This window comes from Pyrgilauda ruficollis, unplaced genomic scaffold (assembly GCF_017590135.1).
Source record: "Pyrgilauda ruficollis isolate IOZ18807 unplaced genomic scaffold, ASM1759013v1 scaffold182, whole genome shotgun sequence".
NCBI classification, from domain to species: Eukaryota; Metazoa; Chordata; class Aves; order Passeriformes; family Passeridae; genus Pyrgilauda; species Pyrgilauda ruficollis.
The window spans coordinates 830,825-849,162 of record NW_024517207.1 but is presented as its reverse complement, the minus strand read 5'-3'; the positions used below and the strand labels follow the sequence as shown (position 1 = coordinate 849,162).

General features: G+C 41.8%; 1 protein-coding gene across 4 annotated transcripts in view; it reads left to right on the top strand.

Annotated features, from left to right (window-relative positions):
- Nucleotides 1-503: 503 nt before the first annotated feature.
- The window catches only part of SBF2 (SET binding factor 2), a 234,227-nt gene continuing 216,392 nt past the window's right edge, over nucleotides 504-18,338 (top strand). For 3 of the 4 annotated variants that reach the window (XM_041464628.1, XM_041464627.1, XM_041464625.1), the window contains exon 1: nucleotides 511-637. In XM_041464628.1, the coding sequence (XP_041320562.1) occupies nucleotides 583-637 (55 nt within the window). In that variant the 5' untranslated portion in view covers nucleotides 511-582. Of the gene's footprint in view, nucleotides 638-18,338 lie in introns of all 4 variants that reach the window. The other variant, XM_041464626.1, reaches the window with a different exon arrangement.

The following is an 18,338-nucleotide window of genomic DNA, read 5'->3' as shown; positions in this document are numbered from 1 at the left end:
TGCCGCGGCCGCCGTTACTCGCCGCCGGCTTCCATTTCCGCGGAGCTCCGGTGAGGGCGATGCCCGGCCCCGGCAGCTCCTCGCGGGAGCGGCGAGGTGCAGCCCCGCTCAAACGCTTGGCTCTCCCCGGCACGGAGAGCGCTCCGACCCGCCGCGAGTGACTTTTGTGAGGGGAACGAGCTCCGGACCCGCTGCCCCCCGGTCGGCCACCGCACAGGGGGAGGCTGCCGGGAGACAAAGCCCCGCTCGGGCGGGGCGCGGACCTCCCCCGCCGGGCCCTCCCCGCCCGGGGGGGCTGCGAAGGGAGGCCGCGGCGCTGGCAGCGGCGTCCCGGCACGGCGCTCGGCCCGGGGCAGCGGCACTGCGGGACAGCCGGGCCGGGCCGCCCCAGCCCCCGCCCAGCCCCGGGGTCACGGCGAGCGGTCCGGGCGGCGCGCAGGCGCACGGCGTGCCCGCGCCTCCAACATGGCTGAGGTGGTGCCGTTCCTCCTGCGGCGGGCGCGGAGCGGAGGATGCTGAGCCTGCCCCGAGACGCCGCCGCAGCCGCTGGGGTGGTGAGGCCGAGGCGCGCCCCGCGCAGCCATGGCCAGGCTGGCCGACTACTTCATCGTGGTGGGCTATGACCACGAGAAGACAGGTAGGTGTGGCTGCGCGCAGCGCTGCCCCGCCGTGCCTGGCCGCTCCCCGCGCTCCTGCCCGGCCCCGGCCCCCGCCCGCCTCCGGCCGGGCCGCGGGAGGAGGAGACTGCGGCGCACACGGGGCGCGCGTCCGGCCGGGGGAGGAGGGGGTGAGGGCAGCGGGGCGAGCCAAGGGTTAATCCCCCTTTCCCGAGGGGGGAAGCGGAGGGGCTCCTGCACCGCCCGGCCGGGGCAGCCCCGGCCCGCCCCGCCCGCCGGCAGCGGCTGCGGTTCCTTCCCCGGAGCGCGGGCAGGTTCAAACGGGGCCCGCGGCCGTGCCGGGCCGGCGGCCGGAGCCGCGGGGCAGGGCCGGGGCCGCCGGGTCCCCACCTGTGTCCCGCCGGCTGGGGCGCGACAGCCGCGCCTCCCGGGAGAACAAAGGCTGCGTTGGGCCAGCAGCGGGGTTTGCCCGCCTGGCCGCTCATCCATCCCTGCTGAGCGGTGCCGCGTATCCCCGGGCAGCGCCCCAGCACCGAGTGGGGGAGGAATGGGTGCTCTTCCTAAAGCCTCGGGATGCGTTCTGCCTGCTGGGGGAAAGGGAAGTGGTGTTATCCGCTGTCGTTTTGTGGGCAAAGAGAGAGTGGTTTGTGTTACATAACTCTCCGTTACGGTACCAGCTTTGTTGCTGCAGAGATCTCAAATCAGTGTTTAAATTGACTGGAAAACGAAGTGATTGTCAACTGGAATGTGTTTGTGCTGCGTATTTCAGAGCGCTCCTTTGAATGTATGTTGTTAATAAACAATATTTTAAACAGTCGAATGTTCCCTAATTTATTTGACTATGCATAAACCAAACAACACTCAAGTTTGTTACTCAGAGTAATTCTTTGAAGTAGCAGTTGCGTGTAGTCTATATCTGTTCATTCAAAAAGTGCAGCTAATAAACTCGGACTACGGGGTTTTTAAAAAAGAAACATAATTTTTAGAGAAATAATTATATTTGTGTGTTTAAAGGTGCAGTGTCTTGCAAAGTTCTGCTAAGGATGTCTTGGATTTTGCTGTTCTGCAATTATTATTCTCTTAATTACATCCTGGTTTCCCCTCCCACCCCATTTGATAATAGGTTTGTTGTAATTGTACTGTCAAAATCAAGCCATGTGAAATGGGAAGTATTTTATTTGAAAAATAAAGACCTTTCCTTTTGAAACCTCTCTCCTGTTTGGAACATTTTCCCTGACAAAATTAGAGAGAACCCAAATCAAAACAAAAAAGCAACCAAAAAACCCAGATGTGCTTTTAAGAAGACAAAGCAAGTAGGCTGCTTGCTTCATGGCTATCATGAATCTGACAGAGTATGTGAAGTGAAATTACAGATTGCATTAGAAAGCTTTATGTCTGTAAAATGTCTTCATCTGTAGCATTTAAGTATGTGTTTAACTTCCCATACATAAATTGTTTCATGAAGTTTGGTAGAATTGCTTGCATGGGTGAAATTGAGCAGATTCAGAAATTGAGCAGATTCAGAAATAACTCCTGAACCTTAATTTGAAAAGGTCGTGCCCGTGTTTAGACTTTATTATTTAAATTACTTGTTGCTACTTTAATGCTTCATAAGAAAAATGCTTGAAGGAACAACATTCTGTTGAAGACTAGGCATGCATTGTTTTCCAAATTCCTTTACCCCCACATGCAATCCCATAATACATGGAGTACTGACCTTTATTTTTCTTATAAAACTGTAGTTTTTTGATGTGTTTATTATGCTTCCTTCTATATGAAAAGCAGGGACAAACATTTCTAGGATTATAGACTAGCTACCCTTAAAGCTTTTATATTTTTAAGTATGTTCCTTTTTTTTCTTTCCTATTTTTTTTTTTCATCTCCAGCTACCTTCTGGCTTGGTTTTCATGTGCTTGATTTTAATGCTGAGTGTAATTACATTTTGTAGTGGTTATTTTTCTTTTTTTTCCCAGGCATAATCTGTGGAATAGCTTTGTGTAAACAAGCAAACAAAGATGCTGTACCCTTCCCCCCAACCTGTGTGTCAGCAGCATTTGGATGACAAACACTTGTGGTTTATAGGGAAGGGTGTTTACAGTGGTGACTGCTCTCCCAGGAAAGCCCCACTGGGTCTGCTGGCTCCCCCCTCACTGCTTATATGGACTTATTTACATGTGCCAATATCTTATCCCTGAAAATGTGGTTAAGGTGCTGATTTTCTGGCTTTACTCAAAAAGCATTCATTGTAAATATCTAAAATGCAGTGTTTATGCAGTTTAGGAGCAGATCTGTAGATTTTTCTTGTTTTGTAACAATTTTGTTACTGATGCTACAAGTTTTTATCCAGCATAGTCTGCAGGGGAAGTGATTATTGTCCTCAAATAAACCAGAGAGTGTCCTTTGGGAATCAAGCATGTGAAAGTCCGTTCCTGTTCTGGTTTAGGCCTGTGTAAATTGATGTTACAGCAGTCCTAGTGCTGCCATTCCATTGTGTTAAATCTTCCTTTGGATCCAGCTCACTTTAGGATGCTGACCTGTCCAAAAGACCTTTCTTGCTGGCTGTGTTACCTGTGTTGCTGTCCCTGGATTACTTTTCTGCTCATTTTTCTAACAGTGTTGGCTCACCAGGATGTCAGATGAATGCCAGTATTGGCATGAAGGAGGGTCAGGAGCATGCTGAAAGACACATCAATGCACCCTGAATTTAGATCAGCCTAAATGGTCCTAGAGCCTTGGGCACAAAGAAGTTAGTGAGGTGCCTTAGTGTCCTGCATGCTCCAGGGAAACTAATGGGAGCCCTTGGGTAATTTGCCTAACAGGCAGCTCATTCATGCTTGGAAAGTTGCACAGAGGCTCGGCCTGAGTGGAGAATGAGCTTTGCTGTTGACAAGTGTCAGAAGAGTTGCAGGCACTTAGGAGTTGAGGAGTTTGTGTTGTTGAGGATGACCTGATTCACCCAGCTTTTTCTGTCTTTCAGGTACGCTGGTCTGTATTCCCACTTAGGTTGCTCAGTCTGTGTCTCTCACCATAAAACTAAGCTTCAGTGGATCATAGTTCTAATGGCAGTTGTGTGTTTTAAGAACTAATTCTGAGCCACTGCTCAGAACTGCAGCAGCAGTAGCTGCTGTCAGAAGTGCATGTTAAGTGTCCTGACAGATTTCGAGAAGCCAGATTTTTAAATCCCCCAGCTTTACTAACCCCCTTTTTTTTGTTCTAACAGTGAAAGCATGAGGGATTTCAGTGATACACAGAGTAAAGCAGTCAACCTTGGTGTATTTTGCCTTCAGCTGAACCTTGGCTGAGGCAGATAACCACCTTTTCCCCCAGCATATCAGCACAATATAAGGCTGTTACATAACTGGCTACAAAAGGCACTTACAGAAGTCTCTGAAAGGAGCAAAGGTGCTACCAAATGTAGGCATTCTGGGCTAACAGCTAGCAGAAATCCCAGGAGGTCTTACTGTTCATGCATTTTATTTTTTCATGGATTTTGAAGTATGTTTGATGTGCTTCAGCAAAAAATGCTCATTTAATATGTCTGGATAATGGAATGTGGATGGGATTTAGGAAGAACACAGATGTGTGCAAAGATCACAGAAGAGCATGAGAAAATGCATTTTTTGTTTTGTTTGGTTTTGGTTTTGCTGGTATAAGTCCTAATCATAAATCTATCCATAGAATCTACATGCAGTGCTCCTTGGAAAAGGTAAAAGAGAGAGCATTCTGTGTCTTCCCTAGCTCAGCAGCTGAAAGGTAAGGATAAAGAAGAGAGGATCCAAAGACTGGATTTGATAATTTCTCATACATCTATAGTAGCTTTCCTGTAGGATGCTGTTTTGTACCCAGAAGTTAAAGGAGAAAACCTGTGAGGTGGAGCAAGATGTTTTCTGTGGGGTTTGGTTGCTCTGGGAGGACAGAGGAATGATTTGTTCTTGATTCTGTGTGCAGTTGCAATGTGTAGGACAGAAGGCTTCCAACAGTATAGCAGTTTTATTTGGCTGTTGTCACAACTGATAAATGGTGGTATAACATGTGTAGGCTCTGTTGTGGTTGTTTCTGTTCTGATTTTTATCAACTCCTCTTCAGGGAAGCCTTTATTGTGTAACATAGCTTTGTATCTCAGAGGATTTTGAACAAGACAAGTGATTGTTGATGGAGTGGGAGAAATTTCTAAATGGAGTTGTCTGATTCTTTTTTGTTTTTCCTGTGAGCAGATTTTGCCTGTGAAGAATATAATATAATGAGGATTTTCTGGTGTATTTGCTGTATATTCATAATTGGGCATTTCACTGAGCTAGTGTGTGTATAAGGAGTGGATGATTGCTTGATGCCATAGCATCCAATCTCTGTTAAACAAAATGCAGAAAAATAAGGGAATAAAGCTGGTACTTCAGTGGCTTTCTTATCTGTGCTGCAGCTTAATTTGATTCAAATGCAATCCAGGAAAATCTCAAAGGGATTAAAAACATAACAAAAACAAAATCCTTCTTGTGGCAGGGGAATTCTTGTAGCTGTAGTGGAATGGAGCATCAAGTGCAGTGCTGAAGTGGAGCAGAATGCAGGAGTGCCTGTGTGCTGCTAGGAGGTGGCTGCAGTTGGCATGGCTGGGCAGGGCATGGCAGCCCAAATACTTCTAGACAAATTAATTGCTTCAGTCAATGAAATGATCTCTTCCTTCAAACCTTGTGCTTTACTTTTCAAATACAACAGATTCCACAATACTGTGCTGAAACAGAGTGAGGAAAAAATATTTCCATAACATGTGATTTTGTTTGTTTTGATTGTGGTGGTGTTTGTTTGTTTGATTGGTTTTTTTTGGTGAGATAAAGCTGTCTTGAAAGTCTGCTTGGAGGACCCCCAGTATTTTTGGTAGCATGTATTCCTAAAAGATATTCAAGCAGTATCTTCTAGTACATAATGTTGACTTAAAAAAATTATTTTCATTTTGGTTTATGGATTTATCATTTTGGAGAAATCATACAATCAACAGAGATCATGGAGATCTTTCCCTCACATGTCTGTAATGAATATTTCTAAAGAACTTGGATTTCCGACTCTTTACTCACTGTCTTGCATTATAATCGCAACAACAATAAAAATACCTCTTTCTCAGCCTTTCATTTTAAACTAAAATATTCCTGGTGGCTGATTTTTTTTCTCTGTAGGCTGTCTTCATTTGTTCTGAAATACGAGCACACAGATTATGTTGAGGGAAGTTTCAAGGAACTCTCTCTTCCCTATTCTGTCCTGGATTAACTTTGTGGATTATCTGACAAAAAGACACTTTTCCTGCAGCCTGTTCATGGCAAACAGTTATGCAAGCCTGAGTACTGTGTAAGCCCTGGCCTTCTATAACCACAGTCATATTTTTCAGTGGAGGGACAATGAGACTGACATTTAACTTCTCCAATGCCCGAAACGTAACAGTCTTGTCTTGTAACAGCGAGGCAGAGAATTACACTGCTGTGGTAGTTCTCTGACATCAATTTAAAGTACCAACTACCTCCCCAGTTACTGGTGCTCACAAAGGAGAACCACAGTCACTGTGGCATCATTTGTAAAATGTGTAACAGCAGATTCACAGTCCAGCCTTGATAACTGTCAGTGAAAGTTGTATCCTGAAAATATCTACTGGTGAGTAGGAGCTTTTCCTTTGGTTCATCTCTCCTCTTACTCCTCTTTGCAGTAGCATGAGACTTTCAGGCTCCTTTCTTCTCTAGTGAAAAAAGTGATTTCTAACAATAGCATTATCAGTATTGATGAAATTAATTTTCTTCTGCTTGGCGTTTTGGGAATTGTGTTCCATTTATATGTGTTGAAATAAATTACTCCTGTGGTGTCAGTGGTATGTTCTGAAGTCAAGGACAATCCAATTAGTGTTGATTGGGATTTGGCAGCTAAATCCCTGCTCACTGAGCCAAGAACATGCTGGTTATTGCTTATCTGCTAGTGACTAGATAGATCCTGATTTCATGTCTCTAATATTTACACTTCTCAGTTTTCAATCTTCTACAGATTGAATACTGTGAAAAAATGCAGTCGTTGAACAGAGCTTGAATTCTTTGTTTCCTTTCTGGTAGTGTTGTGTTGTAGGTGTCAAAGTAGCCACAAAATTTCCACTGAGCTGGACGTGGGTGACTGGCTGTCACTGCCGCAGCCAGAACCAGCACTTGACGACAGTACGGTCTGGGGCTGTGTGTAGCTGTTGTGGAGGAAAGCTGAGAGACAGAAAAAACAAACTCATCGTAATTCTGGATACAAATTCAGGATAGTTGCATGAAAAACCCCATTGGACCATGGGAGACCTCAGCGGATAAAAAGAGACAAAGCAATGTTACTGGGCTTACAAAATCAATCACTCAGAAAGAAATTCAAGGGGGAAAAATAGAAGGTAGGAAAAATGTCCTTATCATGTCCTTTTACCGTGGTTCATGTGTTGTTTTCTAGGATTTAAAACCCCAGAAAATCCATTATCTGGCACTTGGATTGATCTTCAGCAGGACGGAAAATGTCTTTTTTAAATGTTAGAGTGTCGGGTTGGGTCTCTGGAATAGCAGCTGGAAGGAAGATGAGACATTCTGGCAGAGGAGTTCTCAGATGCTTGTGGGTGAAAAGGGATGACAGCTCTTCTTTCTGGAACCTTGACTTCGGTTGTGGGTTTTGTTGAGCTCCTTTTGCCAGCTGCTGTGGACAGTGATGCCAGGAGTACGGAGTGTTGTCAGACTCTGTAGTGGACTGCCCTTCCTCGTGGCTTAGGAACACAAGACATTGGCCACTCCTCCTGCTTACTCTTTGACACATTCTGCTCTTTTAGAATGCTTTCTGTCTTCTAGGTTTACTGCAGAAGAATCTCTGCCTTATCGTCTTTCTCACTTTCTCCTTCCTTCTCTCACTGTCAGTATCCATTTAACTCTCTTTATCTACTCTGTGGTTTTCTGAGATGAAGTCCTCTTGGCCACTCAGTCTGATTTTTTATGGTTTTCATCTTTAAATAAACACATTCCAATTCATCACACAAGCACCAGGGCCAGGTTTTGTCCCTTCTGTAAATTTTGGCCCTAAAAGCATGGTTGGTAGAATTTTAGTTTAGGCCAAAAAAAAAATCCTTTTCTCCCCAGTCTTATTTCTTGGAAGCAGAAAAAGTATTTGGTGTGAAATTTTGCTGAAATAATTGAGCTGGAAACAGATGTCAACCATTGAGACTTTATATGGCGCATTTAGTTTAAGTAAAAAATAATTGAAAATAGTTAAAGAAGAAGATAGAGCACCATTAGTGATGCCTGTAGCTGTTATTTGTGTATCTAAAAAACATCACACTCTTGTTTCTTAGTTTGTTATAACTGCACCAGTTAAAGCCCAGTAAACCTTTTAGCTTGACCACTGTGTTGAAGTCTTCCACAGTTTAAATTTGTACATTTAACATGTGTGTTTTTGGTTTGGACGAAGAAATGCGGACGCTTGTCCTTTTTGTGACTATTGTTCTCTGGACTGTAAATCTAATTCCTGAATGGCAGTAAGAATAAGCTGTATGTGTGACTAACAAAATGCTCAAGACTCGAAAGACAAAAGTTGTGACCTTGTCATAAATTCAGCTATAATGGAATTTTAATTCTTGAAATATTGTTGAATGGGCGTACTGTACTTTTAAAAAAAAATTAGGAAAGCTGTGTTTTTTAATTCTATTACACAGACTGCTTTTCATAAACATGCAAATTGCAATTGCATAAAAATAGAAGAAAGCCACATGCTTTGTTCCTGCAGAGCTGTTTCTTCATAATTAATCTATTTTCCCAGAAAAACACATATTAGTTTTATGAAGTTTGTGTGATGACTGGGCTGTTACTGGTCTATATTGTTGGTATATGCTATTTTTAAACTAGGTTTAATACAAAACATTCCAGTAGAACTTACAAGAGGATTTCCATTTTCTTTCTTCTTGTTTTATTGTTCATGAAAAGAGAAGTAGTAGGTTTGATATTTTTAAAGAATATAGAATTTTTTAAAGAAGTTTTCAAAGAAAAATTTGTGATAAAACCAATTTTAAAAGCCTTCCTAAAGCATGGATTTAAATCCATATTTCCCCCCATATTTTTTTTTGGGTAATTTAATATATTTAGAATCTTCCTCTTTTAGGCTGCAAGTTCTTAGGATCTTCAGTCTCTGAGTTTTTTCCTTTGGTGTATTTTGTTGAGTGGGCTGCCAGACAGGATTTGCTTTTTGTCAAGTGTCTTAGCCTGGGGTCTCTGCCTGAGCCATAGGTTGTGCCCAGCTGCAGCTGAGGAACAAGTTGGAATTTCCTGTAAAGGGAGGGAAGAGCTGCTGCCTTGGGATTCACCCTACATTTCTTAGAAGTGCAATTATTGAATTATTCTTATTTTATGCATTTCAGGAGCTGCTTGCTTTTGCAAAATTGGAAACTAATTAGCCTGTGTTTCTCATGATCAGTAAGTTTCAGCAATGGTAGAAGGCCCAAGGTTTGGAATGGATGCTTTTAGTGGTATTTCCAAAACAAATAAGATAACGAGGCATACACACAGAATAAAAGGATGTTTTCTGTCATAATAAATATTCAGTTTGTGTTCAGAAATCCATGCAAGTGTTCAAAGCATTGTAGAGTATTGTTTCTTCCCTGGGTAATTTATAGTGACTAAAACTGAAATGCTTATTTTCAGTGATAAATTCTGGTCCACTTTGCTGGCGTGAGTTCAGAGAACACCTGTGAAGATCTCAGAGTTGCCCTTTAGCTGCAGGCAGTGATTTTAGACCCTGGTGCCAGTTCTGTGCTACTCCCACTCACGGGCTGAGGTTTTGACTCAAGCTACCTGTATGCATGCTTGAAGCTGAGGCACCTGGCTTTGGAGTGACACCGTGTGCTCCCTTTTCCAGCTCTCAGGGCTTGGTTCTTTCCAGCAGGGAAGCAGCAGAGAGAGCTGGAACATCCCAAAACCCCTCAGCAGGTTGTCCTCAGCCTGCAGCTGTGATGGCACTGCCCTTCAGCAGGACAGCCAAAGCAAGTGGCTGTGTTGTTTCAGCTACAGGCAACTGAAAAGAAAACAAAGCCACAGAGAGCCACATGTTTGTGATTTGGAATTGAAAACTCTTCTTTCAAAAGATTCTCTTTCCTGTTTGATTAACATGCATAAATAACGATACCAGGTTTGCCACTGAGTCAACAGCGTCCGGTCAAGTCGTGACTCTTCTGTTAGGTTGTTGTTTCAGCACCGTGTTTGCCAAATATTTTGTTTATAGTGTTTATTATTAAAAGAGATGAGATCATACATGTTTAGCAAAATAATCTTGTGGAGGCTGTTTTTTATAATTTTGTTCTTTTTTGCCACATGGCATCTTTTTGGAAGAGCCAAGACTGTCACTCATTTTTTGTGAGAGAGTGGTCTTGAAAAGGACTCAGAAAACATACTTTCTGCCTTTCTGACCTTGTAAGATTTTTGCATTCCTACAAAATTATTTACGTGCTTGTTTATGGGTTTCTTTATATTTTTGTTTTTAATTTACAAAAATGTGGCCAGTGTTTTAGTAAATAACCTTTTTTTGGAAAACTGCAGGTCAAGAACATGTGGGTTCTCTAGACTTGTCTCTAGACATAGTTATTGATAATCAGAGCTGCTCTCTTGCTGACAGCCTAGTAGAAGGCACAAGGTAGCAGTTTACATCCATACTTAGTTCTAATAAAAATGAGGATTGTTGCTCTTTACAGTGAGGTAGGATTTGAGAGGCCTAACTCAGAAGACTGTTGTTTTCATAATCTGTTGTTTTCTTGAGAATATGCCTACCATTATTTGAAGTTAGAAAACCCAGAGGTAAGATTCAGACAAAAGTAATAATAACAATAATAATTTTTTTTAAGGAAAGGCCTTAACTGCTCTGCAACTCATTGTTTCTGTCTTGTGGAAAAAACCTTAGAGATGTTTAATTTCCCAAATTTGAGATGGTTAAGGATAGGATGCTGGAAAGTAAAACCTATGGATCTCCTATCTTCCTTTGTAACTGAGTTGTGTGTTCTGCTTATTCTCAGCCAGTGTGCTTAAAGTTAAAATAAAGTCAGTGGGTTGTTTCCTATCCCTAATTTCTTTTCTCCTTCTCCTCCCTGACTACCCCAAAAATCAGTAATTCTTCTTGTTTTAGGTTTCATATGAAAACAAGAAGAGTCATGGCTACTAATAAATACTGAAGCAGAAGACTCAGAATATAGTTCTGTTTAAAAATCCCCATAAAAAGTCTAGAAATGAGCAGTAGAAAACCCTCATTACTTACTGTCTAAGTCTGGTATGTACTCCCTACCTAGTCTTAACTGTTCTCTTAAAGCTTTGAAAATAGATTTGCAGAGACCAAAACATAAATTGTCTGTTTTATTAGCTTTGATTTATGGTTTTATGAAAACTCTGGGGTTTTTTTTGTTCTTTTGCATTTGATGGTTACTAAGAGAAGCTTTGGAGTTCAGTGATCTTAATGTAGTTGTATAAAGCACCATATGCTTTCTACAGTTTTCACAGCAGATGGACCAAGGTTTTTGTCAACATGGTCTTGCCAAACTTAGTTAGCAGCAAATTTTCATGTCTGAATCTAAGCTGTTCCTGATTTAATGGTAAGAGTCTCAAGAGTTATGTATAGATCAAAGGATCATAGAATGGTTCTGGTTGGAAGGGACCTTAAAGATCCTCTGGTTCCATGGGCAGGGGCACCTTCCACTGGATTGGGTTGTCCTTCCTCTGCTGGGGCCCCCAGAGGTGGTGGAGCGCTCCAGGTGGAGTCTCAGGAGAGCAGAGCAGGGGGAGAGAATCACCTCTCTTGACCTGCTGGTAAAGGATGGGTCCAGGTGGTCACTGTTCTTGGGCAAAATTGGTAGCGTGGACTCCCAGAATTAATTTTGCAGACCCTTTTTTGTTCAACCTGTAAATATCAAGTATAAAAAGGAAGTGGAATACTTAATGCTTGAGACTTGCAGATGATTAAAAGAAAGTAATTAAAGTAATTCCGAATAGCTGAATCTAAACTTGTGGTGCAGGGCTCCAGACAGAGCTCATGATACTGAGTGACTAGAATGTTCAAATTTTGGATTAAATGCAGTTTTGATAAATACAAGCCAAAGTACATTTAGTGGCGAGAAAGAATTCATAGCAATGGTCTCTAATTTAGCTATTGTCACTTAGTGGAAAAGTTCTTGGAATTTGTTGGGACAGTTCTCTGTAAAACTTCAGCCTAAAGTCTGGTATGACATCAGTAAACTCAGAAATAAACAGTGTGGAATTGTGAAAAAAAAACCCGCCCAAAACCACTGTGGTGTTGGGATTTGCAGCTTAGGGGCCAGGAATGGGTTAGGTGAATCCCAGAGGTCCTGCTCAGCCCTGTGGTCTATGTCTCTGTGATCCAGAACCCTAAAGACTGGACATGACATCACTCTGAGCTTTTTATTTGTTTTTTTTAGCTCTCAACATCACAACACTGAGGGCTACTTTATGGTCTGCATTAACCTCTCCATCCCTTTCACCTAAACCACATTTTGGCCATCCCCAGTATGTGCAGTCAGGTGATCTGACCTAACTCTGCAGCTTTGCAGTTCTCCTTAGTCACACTCGTAACATTTTTTGATAACTTTTTTCCTGGTCTTTCAGGATCACTTTGAATTCTTATCTTGTCCTCAACTGTGTTTATTATCTTCATTTTCAGAAAATAAATAATTTCTGTGTATATGTGTGTATATATATACACATATATATATATATATAAAGTATTTTTGTATATATATATGTTTATATATTAAAAGAACAGGTGCAGTTATGTTCTGTGTTTCAGCCTGCAGCAACTTCAATCAAAACCAAACCAAAACCCACTGCAAACCAAAAACCAAGCATTGGACCCCACAATGGCTCACATGTCATGTCTGGCAGATAGAATTAACGCTGCTGTAAATATGATTGAGTGTGTGTAGTGAATAAATTTGCAGAAAGCACATTCAGTTGATGTCCCTAGGCATACTAAATTTTGGGTTGTTTGGGGTTCATTTCAGTGGGGTGATATTTTAAGAGTCAGGGACTTTGAGAACCAAATTGGCCAATTATTTCCTAAACAACAGAACTAGTGACGTATTTCTGCACATTTTGGTCTTTTGTCTGGAGTGGCCCTGGTAGTGCTGCTACAGACAAGGAACAGGGTGTCTTGAATACTAACTTTTCTTCAGATCAGAGTCACTGTGTATTTATTTATTTGGGTTAAAGGCCATTGGTCACACAGACGTCATTTCTGTAGGAAACCTCTCTGCAAGGAGCAGCTTTACTTGTGAGAGTACCATTTACTGTCACTTAGGAGAATGTTTGCCTGCCTTTGTGGCAGACACATTATAATATGCTCCAGTTAAGATTCTGGGCCTGCCACAGCCTCAGAAGGGAGAGGTTATGTTCTATTAATTAATTACGGGCCCATAGTCAACTGGCATTTAATTGTTTGCTAGGACGTGGATTTGTCTCTGTTCTCTTTGTTTGTGCTCTCATTTCAAACCACCAGTTCCTTCGGTTTCTTGCAATTGCAAAATATACATTGAGGAGTTAAAAAAATACTATTTTTACTGCTAATGGTGCATGCCCTGGAAGTGCATTTGGATATGCAAAATCTTGGCAGCATAGCTTATTTATGGGGCAGGAGATGGCAGTAAGGAAATAGGTGATTTAGCACAAGCACAGAACCATACTTTATTCTTACGTGATGGTTTTAAGAGAACTCTCAAAACCCCTGAAATACCATAGTAATTATTCAAATGTACACATTTATATTTATTTTGTGTCTTCCTGTTTGATTATTTTTTTGGGGGGTTTTTCCAGTCAGGTGGGTATTTACCAGAATTTGCAGTGCTTGTTTAGCTGTGTGTGGTGATCAGGTGAGATATTACGTGCTGCACGAGCAAAATGCAATTCACGATATGCACAGTTCAGCTTTAGGGAAGACTGCTGGAGTTAGAAGTAATACAAATACACAGTCACACTTGTAATGTTTCAAAGTTTATGTCTGTGGATTTCAAAGAAGTTTGCATACGGCATTATTTTTAAGAATTTGCATTCTTTGTGTTGGTTCCCACTTAGTTTAAGTTGCTCTGGCAGCTGTGTTCTGTGGGCAAGGAGGGAATGAAATCCTATTAACCTCTGCGAGCCAGAGCACAAACAAACAGTGTTTAACTTGGGGACGGCTGAGGGTGTTCCAGACAATGGTGTTAATTTTCATTGCCTGTTTGAAGTAGCCCCTTGCTTTTTGTTCTCGGTTCGGAAGCAAAACATGTTGTTTGGAACTTGTCTACAGCTGTGAAGAACAAAGTTTGTCATGCAGGAGCTGAGCAAGATGACATCAGGAGATGATGGTGGCTGCTGTTTGCCCCTGTGGAAGCGTGATCCCTGGCATGGATTCCTTTCACTTGGGGTCAGGCAGGCAGGCAGGGCTGGAATTGTGTTCTGTGGGGATTTATGGGACCCTTGTTAGTAGGGGCTGCTGTTATTTTGGCCTGGGGGCACTCGGCTCTGTTGCAGTGTGTTCCCCAGGTAAGAGCTCAGGGTGTTGCGGTGGTGACACACCAGATTTTGGCAATTCAGGCATGACAGGAGGCCAATAACTCTGGAGCCTTGCTCACATCCCCAGCTTATGGAGTGCTGAAGAATCTGGAGCAAAATGTGCCTAAACCCTCAGAGCCAAATTCTCTTGAGGGAGAATAGTGCTTTAGAGTCGTGGCTTGCACAGTGTGGGGTTAGCTGGTCCCTGGGGCGAGCAGCCCCAGTGCTGGCATTGGTGCCATTCAGGCAGGTGGGTAAGGAGCTGCTTTTTACTAAATACATATGGGCTGTAAGATAGGCTCAGCTTACTGGAAGCTCTTTGTTTTTTTGCTCTGTTTTTAGTCTATAGTCAGTCCAGACAAAATATTTGGCCTACCAGGATATGTGAATCATTCTTCTTTGAAAAGCATCATTTATCATCTGTGTTCTGAAAGTGTTTTGTATGAGGAAAACATTGAATACACTCAGAAATTTTTATTGTCAACGTGCGTTTTTACAGCTGTTGTATAAAAATCTTGCTTTGTTGAGATCAAAATATTATTTAATTGTTTTAGCCTATTGGAATCACAGGAAATATACAGGGTGGGAAACTCCCAGATGACTTGTCACTCTCCATCATCTGTAGGTGAGCAGTGGCACGCAGACTTAAATAAACAAATTTTAGCAGCTGGTTAGTTCTGGGAAAAAAAGAGAAAACTTGCTTCCTCATCCTTTATGATTACTTATGTGTTGAGTAGAAGAAAAGCTTTGAAACTTACTTAATCAATGCAAAAATATATATACAGTACAAATCTGTTGTTAAGGATTGAGTGGACAGGTTGAAATCGACTTGTGTTGATTTTTTTTGTCCTTTTAGTCTTGTTTTAAATTAAACTAAGCCAGGTTTTGAAAGAAACTAATGCATGTGAGGAGGGTACTGTCTAAAATTCTGCTTGGACTTCCAGTGAGCATCTCAGTACCCAAAGATCTGTGGCAGCTGCTGTGAAGTTGAGTGAAAAATAATGTTGTAGTAGACAGTTGAAATGGCCTTCCAGTCACAAAATTCTGTTTGAACAAATTTTGTGTGATGCAAGGAAGTTTGCTGACATGTGATATATGTGAATGATACCTGCTGGGTGTGGGCATGTATGGATCCATGTTCCAGTTCCTCTCATTAAAGGACTGTGGCTCTGCAAATGCTTAGAGGCAGGAAGCATTATGGAAAAACAGTGTATATATATATATATATATATATATATACACACACACACATATATGGTATTTTAAATAACAAGAAGGAATAGAAAAGGGCAGTGGAAGAGGAACTGTGAGATGACATTGTCTATTAGAGATCAAGAGTGCAGTGTACAGAGGAAGAATCCTGTGAAGGTGGTGGAGAGGGAACAGGGACTTGGAAGTTGAGGCAGATTCTTATTGCAGAGGATTGGAAAGTAGATCAGGAGGAAGTGAGTTGTAGAGCTAACATCTTGCATGTTGAGATTTGCTAAGTAATATTTACAGGTTGGGTTGAGATGTGGGTAGCTTGTGCAAGCTCTGGGACAGGAATTTGCAGTGATGTGTGATTTGGGACTACAAATACAGACTGCATTTAAGGCTGAAGTGAGGGAGGTGGAGAAATGAGTTGTGTGTTATCTCTGCAGCGCTGTCGCTGCGTGGGCTATCAGAAGGGCTCTTATGAGGAGGATTCCTTCTTCACACATTTCAGATTTGAGGAGGATTGTTTTGATCTGAGGCATATGAAAGAGAGATGTGTGTGAATATACAGCTTTCGAAAGAAAGAAGTGAAGACAGAGGGGATTTATCTGTCTCTGCTGCCCGAGTTGTGTTGTTCACAGCCCTTGGCTGAAAATTTCTAATGAGCTGGCTTAATCATATATTGCAAGAATATCTTGAACTTACCGAGATGTCAACTTTCAACACAGTTGGCAAATAGTATCCAAGAGTAATTTTAAATTTTTGGAGGTCGTGATAATTCCCTCGCTCTAGAGTGACAGTGTGTCCAGTGTAAAACAGCATTAAGTTACACTTATGTTGCAATTTAGCAGGAAACGTGGATCTCTCGCATAAGATCTGGGTCAAGTGTGTATTTCTTTGATTACAAGCAAGTGCTTTTTACTAAAAATCAATGAGTTTTTTTTTTTTTTTAATATTGTGGAAATGTTATTTTTATTGATCAACTACCCAGTCTTGAAATGGTTTTAGAAGTGATGATTGTTTTGCTTCAAAGTGTGTTACACCAACTTTAAGGAGTTACACTCTGCTGTTTATGTGGAGCATCTTTCTGGTATTGAAAACATCAACCCACACCATGTCTAATCTTACAGTAGACTGAGAGCTTTGGAAACCTTCACCTTGAAAATTTCAGAAAGTTCATTGCCTTCTGTATAAAGAATGTTATTTACAAAGGATTTTTGCACGTATTTGAGAGCAAGATGCGTGCTGTAATGCACGCTTACTTTGTTTTCTGCTTTCTTGGCTTCAAGGAGGAGCTGCTTTTCTGCTTCTGTATCTTTTACACAGATGTGTGTTTTGCTTAATTTTACTCTAATCCTTCATGTTCTCTTTTGATGACAAAGAAGTAACAGATCCTTCTTTACAAAGTATTTGGATGTGTACCCAAGCATCACTTTGAACTCTGAAAAATTAGTGTAATGAAACAGCTGAGTTCCAAACATGTCAGAGTTGAGCTTGGGAATAAACATTCTGCATTTTCAGCTGCTGTGTGCAAAGACAGTCTTTCTGAACATGAAATATGTGATTACTATGTGTAAGAAGATGCAAAGCACTTTTTATTTGATGTAAACACTGTCCTAATGCTCCGTGTTTTACTTTACTCCAGTGTTTATGATTACACTTTGTATTATTTGGTAATGAGGCATAAAGAACTTCTAAAGAAACATCACAAAATAGTCCAAATTATCTCATGGATAAAATTGATTAAAAACCAGAAAAAATCCTTTTCCTTTTCAGTCATTAAGCAGACATGAAACCCAAATCCTCTGTTGTAGGCACACAGTGTGTGGGGATTGGGAGTGGGGCTGAGCCTCATCCCCAGTGGGTGCAGCTGTGCAGAGCAGGTGAGCGGTGTTGAAGGCAATGAGCCATGGGGTGCTGAGGTGTTACTGACCAACCACCAAAGGGAGCAGAGGGCACACAGGTGCCGTGCATGAGCGTGAGGGGTGTGAAAGGCTGGGCTGGAGGACAAGAAGGGCAGAGCTTGCAGCCTTCTGAGGTGAGATGGTGTCACTCTGTATGGGCAGGCACCTGAAGCCTTCTGATGTGGTGTGGTGATGCACTGGGTGGGCTGGTGCTTTCTGGATCTGAGGCAGATGAAAGAGAGATGTGTGTGAATATACAGCTTTCGAAAGAAAGAAGTGAAGACAGAGGGGATTTATCTGTCTCTGCTGCCCGAGTTGTGTTGTTCACAGCCCTCAGTTGAAAATTTCAGATGGCTTAGTCATATATTGCAAGAATATCTTGAACTTACCGAGATGTCAACTTTCAACACAGTTGGCAAATAGTATCCAAGAGTAATTTTAAATTTTTGGAGGTCGTGATAATTCCCTCGCTCTAGAGTGACAGTGTGTCCAGTGTAAAACAGCATTAAGTTACACTTATGTTGCAATTTAGCAGGAAACGTGGATCTCTCGCATAAGATCTGGGTCAAGTGTGTATTTCTTTGATTCCAAGCAAGTGCTTTTTACTAAAAATCAATGAGGTTTTTTTTTTTTTTAATATTGTGGAAATGTTATTTTTATTGATCAACTACCCAATCTTGAAATGGTTTTAGAAGTGATGATTGTTTTGCTTCAAAGTGTGTTACACCAACTTTAAGGAGTTACACTCTGCTGTTTATGTGGAGCATCTTTCTGGTATTGAAAACATCAACCCACACCATGTCTAATCTTACAGTAGACTGAGAGCTTTGGAAACCTTCACCTTGAAAATTTCAGAAAGTTCATTGCCTTCTGTATAAAGAATGTTATTTACAAAGGATTTTTGCACGTATTTGAGAGCAAGATGCGTGCTGTAATGCACGCTTACTTTGTTTTCTGCTTTCTTGGCTTCAAGGAGGAGCTGCTTTTCTGCTTCTGTATCTTTTACACAGATGTGTGTTTTGCTTAATTTTACTCTAATCCTTCATGTTCTCTTTTGATGACAAAGAAGTAAC